We start from the raw sequence: 4,944 nt of genomic DNA, 5'->3' as shown, positions 1-4,944 counted from the left end.
GTCAGAAAAAAAAGAGGAAAAAAACCCAAAAGGGGAAGCAAGGAGTCTTTATACTACAAGTGATGTTTTCATGTGGGCCTACAAACCACACACCTAGGAAAGTTGCCACTTGGGTAAGATTAATTCCCATATTTTGGTGTACAAACAGGCTGCGGTGCATCGGGATATAACGGGTTAATTACACTTAAGGTGTATGCATTTTATGTACCCTTATTGGTATTAGAGAAAAACAAGTCCTGAATCTTTGTCTTGGAAGTATCTTGTAATGTGTATAATGAGAAGAATGATAGGTATTATTGCTTTGATACACCAAGAGAAAATTATTTAATTCATAAATTTACATTTATCTTCACATCAGACACTTTTTTTTTTTTTTTTTTTACTAATTATTCATGAATATTAATTAGGAATTAAAGGAATTTGCTAATCTCTAAAAATCAGAATTCCTCATGCCTATAACACAAAGGGCACCTTCTCTTTCTGCTGTCAGTGATTTCGGTAACAGCATGCCATTGCTGCTGTAGGGCCCAACTCTCTGCAACAAGTGGTCTTGTTGCAGTTTAGTTCCTGAGGGCATTGGCACCAGCTCTGAAGCCCCCCAGAATCTCAGACAAGAAGGCTCACCCTGAGCCCTCTGAAAATCCTCTATCCCCCGGGCCACAGTGACACCCGGCTTTTGGAAATGGCATGTCAGTGGGAAGATCTTTTCCATACCATACTTTGGAGTATAGCTCCCCACTGTCCCAATATCACCCCTTTCATCCCGTTTTGAAATCAGCAACCTACGGCTTTCCCTACCCTTTTTGCTGTGGTAGGACAGTAGACAGTATGGGGGGTGTTGCGCTCCTTACCAAAAAGGGCCGCAACCCCCTCTTGCGCTACATAGTGACATCACCCCTTTCCCTTTTCACTTTAGGACCTGGCCAGTTGTACCAATTATGCCTGCAACATATGAAAGAGACGTGCAATGTGTACCAGTTCACAAACAGCTGGTATTCCTGCCTAAAGAAGCTGCCAGTCTCCATCAAATGAAACACCGCTTGCATTAATGAGAGCATGTTCGCCACAATCTTGCCTGGTGTACATCCTGAAACAAGAGGTGTACCCTGTTGCTGGGCCAGTACTGGCACAGAGCTTATAGACCTTCAACCTGAACTTTGCCCTCTTGCTCAAGTCGAAAAACTTGAAAGCCCATTGATGGCAATGTCCAGCTCCGACACAAAGGTCAACCGGAACAAATCATTGAGAGCATCATGACTGTTCAGAGCTTTCACATCCTGTCCTCTCGGAGTGGAGGGCCAAGTGGGTCAGATGGAGGTGAGTCATCCTTGGTCGATTGATCGACCAGTAGTTTGAAAATTTGGGCCCCTCCACCATCCCATATCTGAGATCCCCAGATATGCAAAGACTCCCCGCCTGGGAGTGAGTGTCAACTTCCACTTGCGAGCAGTAGGAGGGTGAGCAGCAGGCCATATACCTGTGGGAGTGGAATAAAAAAATAATACATTCTGTTTACTCAGTGTAGTTGATATTTCCTTAATATGAATGCAACTGGAAAGAAACAAAAAGAATAATAACAAAACTTAACAGTTAGTCTCCTCGACGATGTGATCAAAAGATCACCAGTGAAAAAACAGTCAAGGATCTCCAAGTGTGTTTTGGAGATGTTCAGGATAAACTTGACCCCAGGGCTGCCTTTGAACCTGAAATGCCTAAGGATATTCTTCTGTTGCCAAACAAATCTTTTAGTCCCAGGGGCATTCCTCTGCAATAACTGGAAGCCCTTTGGGAGCAGCTTTCACGTCGAGTGTGGTATCGACCTGGGAGACCAGTTTGTCCTCCAAACTGAACACATTGAACCATGGGTTGACATTGTTCTGCGCCCTACTCAGTGACCACTCACTGCAGTTCTCTTTGAAGGAGAGGTCGCAGAAGGTGGGAGACCAGAAGGAAGAAAGAGATTGGTGTAGGATGACACCAAAACATCTTGGTAGGAAGATTCAATGATATTGTTGTCTGGGGGTCATCAGCCTTAGAGGAGGAAGAACAGGAGCATCTTTGAATGCTGGCAAAATGAAACATTGTTAATGCGAGTAATAGATGAGGTGCAAGCACCTCTATATATACAGGGAAATTCTTGCTCTTGAACCTGGCCAGGAACATGGAACTAACAATAACCAGTGAGGTCAGAGCAACCTGGTCACATATCACATAATATGACCAATCATGTCATAGCCTAGTATACTGACATCACTTCTTTATGTGAGGTCATTTACTGTTACATGGAAAATGGTAACTGTAAATTAACCACTTCCTTTTATGACATTTTAAATAAAAAAGAGTCACTTCCTCACTTATTACTAAATCTTTATAAAAAAAATTGTGACATAACTTCCTCTTCTTGTCTGTCTGTCTGTTTGTCTACCTGCCTGCCTCTCTGTCTCTTAATCTATCCATCTATCTATCTCTGCCAACCTGTCTGTCTCTCTATCTATCTGTCTCCCTTCTTCCCTCCATAGTCTGAGCTTTTGTTTTCATTTTCATTTCATTTTAGGTCTCTTTCTCTCTCCCTCTCCTCATAATTTCCCTACTCTCTCCATCCTTATATGATGTCAAATCCAGAAAATAAATTCACTTCTTTATATAATCTCATGACATAACTTGCAATTGTATGTGCAAGAAATGTCGGGGGCCCACATCTCTTTTATAAGAAGAGGGTTTGTTTTTTTTAACCCTCTACATATGTGCGTTTTTAGGGGGCAAATTTTTACAAAAATGAAAAACTTGTTATAACTTTTGAGATTTATTTCTTTGCCAAATATTGTATACTGTGTCAGCAATTTCTTTTTCGTTCTTTTTTTTCTTTTGTTTTCTTGTTGCAGTTTATTTTAGTTTTTAGTTTTTTCTCAAGTTTTCCTTTTTCCTTTTTTTGTTGCTGGTACAAATTATTACATTTGCAAATCTGTGCTACATAATGATTGTCACTCATATCAGATTTTCTTATTATTTATAGATCCTGTATGCTTGGCTCGTTACCATGATGCCTTCCATGCTGTCTTTTCCTCCGTAAACCTGGTTTTTAGTTACTGAAAACTCTCGTGAAGGATCCCCCCTATGGGATTCCAAAACCGGGGAAAGTAATACGGGTGTTTCTGTTCATTTTTTAAGGGTTGAAAAGAAGAGAGCAGAGAAAAAAAAGAAATAGAAAAAATGGAAGTTGGGAAAAAAAATATAAGCAAAAAGTGTAGAAAAAAGTAAAAGAGCAGGAGAGAGGCATAGGGAGTGTGAGAGATACTTCAGGTTGTTGGTACTTTTTTCAGACCTGTTTTGAGATATGGAGAAAAAAGATGTGCCCAGTCATCAATGTGTGCCAGATTCAATAGAACGGGTAACCAGATAATAGCTCTACGTAGAAGGCTACCTCCAGTTCTTTACAATACTCACAGCTCAAAACCAGTTTGTCAGGTATTGTATTTTTTATTATCGGGGGTAAAAGTTTTTTGTACGTAGAATTATTTTAATTTTTTGTTTTTCTTGAAACAAATTATTTGCTAGAATGTGATATTTTGATCTTTATTAACCATATTTTTTATAATGATTTCCATTTTGAAATACTAGAATGTGGCTTTCCTTGTTGATGAAGTCATCATTATATATATTTGTGAAAGCCTCTTATTATATTCTGGTTTACAGTTTGATGCAGAGCATTATTACAACTCATGCACAATGAAAAGTTGCTGTTTTGCTGGTGATAACGACCAGTTTGTTCTCTCGGGATCAGATGACTTCAACCTGTACATGTGGAAGATCCCTGGGAATAATTGTTCAGGTGAGAGATATTTACTATTGAAAGTAATTTTTTTCAAACTATCCCCTTTTGGGTTTTAACATACCATGACTGGGAAATTATGTGACTTATTAAGGTCCAGTCTTACAAAATATATTTAAGAGAGTTTTGGTTTTCTTAATAAAGGATTTGATTAGTTCCTGTATCATTTTCAGAATAGGTTTAATTGAGGATACTCTTATAACTAATAATTTTCACTTGTCAAGGTTGTTTTGATAGTATAAAATCTCTTCTTTGTAATACTACTTTGCAATTTGACTCAAATCTTAATCTTATTGTATATAGATAAATAGGAGCTCATATAATGATACAGAATTTGTAGAAAAAGTTGAGAGAATTGCCAGAGAGGTATTATATGATGTAGGCATTTGTCTTAAGTGGATTATTTTATTTTTTCCACCATACTATTTCAAACACTATTATTATTTTAATATTTGTATTTTTTCTTCTTAAACAGAACATTTTGTATCAGAGGCTCACATGGTCTTAAAAGGTCATCGTTCGATAGTAAACCAAGTACGCTTTAACCCACAGAACTTCATCATTGCTTCCTCAGGGGTAGAGAAAATTGTAAAGGTATGGAAACATTTCATACAGTTTTGAAAAAATCACAATAAGTTTGGGAAGAGAGGAAAAGGTTTTAATAACTCAAGATGATTACAAGCAAACACACACACACACACACACACACACACACACACACACACACACACACACACACACACACACACACACACACACACACACACACACACACACACACACACACACACATATACTCATATACATATATATATATATATATATATACATATATACATATACTCATATACACATAAACACATACACATACACACATACACATGCACACAAACACAAGCATAATCACATGCATACAAACTCACATGCACACAAACACACACACATGCAAACACACATGCCTATAAACACAGACACAAACACACATACATGTGAGCACACATGCTCATAGAATGCACAAGCACACTCACAAACGTACACTCACAAACGTACACTCACAAACGTACACTCACAAACGTACACTCACAAACGTACACTCACAAGCGTACACTCACAAA

General features: G+C 38.2%; 1 protein-coding gene across 1 annotated transcript; it reads left to right on the top strand.

The window, feature by feature from the left end:
• Positions 1 to 2,100: 2,100 nt before the first annotated feature.
• LOC119573460 (dentin sialophosphoprotein-like) lies at positions 2,101 to 4,423 on the top strand (the record flags this gene model as incomplete). The annotated part of the gene is given in 4 exon segments (XM_037920686.1): positions 2,101 to 2,180; positions 3,321 to 3,465; positions 3,694 to 3,829; positions 4,305 to 4,423. Coding segments are annotated over 4 exon segments (480 nt in total), but the record flags the coding sequence as incomplete, so codon positions are not given.
• Between the last annotated feature and the right edge of the window lie 521 nt (positions 4,424 to 4,944).

Source organism: Penaeus monodon, chromosome 5 (assembly GCF_015228065.2).
Source record: "Penaeus monodon isolate SGIC_2016 chromosome 5, NSTDA_Pmon_1, whole genome shotgun sequence".
In the NCBI taxonomy this organism is placed as follows: Eukaryota; Metazoa; Arthropoda; class Malacostraca; order Decapoda; family Penaeidae; genus Penaeus; species Penaeus monodon.
Note: the sequence above shows the minus strand (reverse complement) of the source record. Positions and strands in the feature narration are given on the sequence as shown.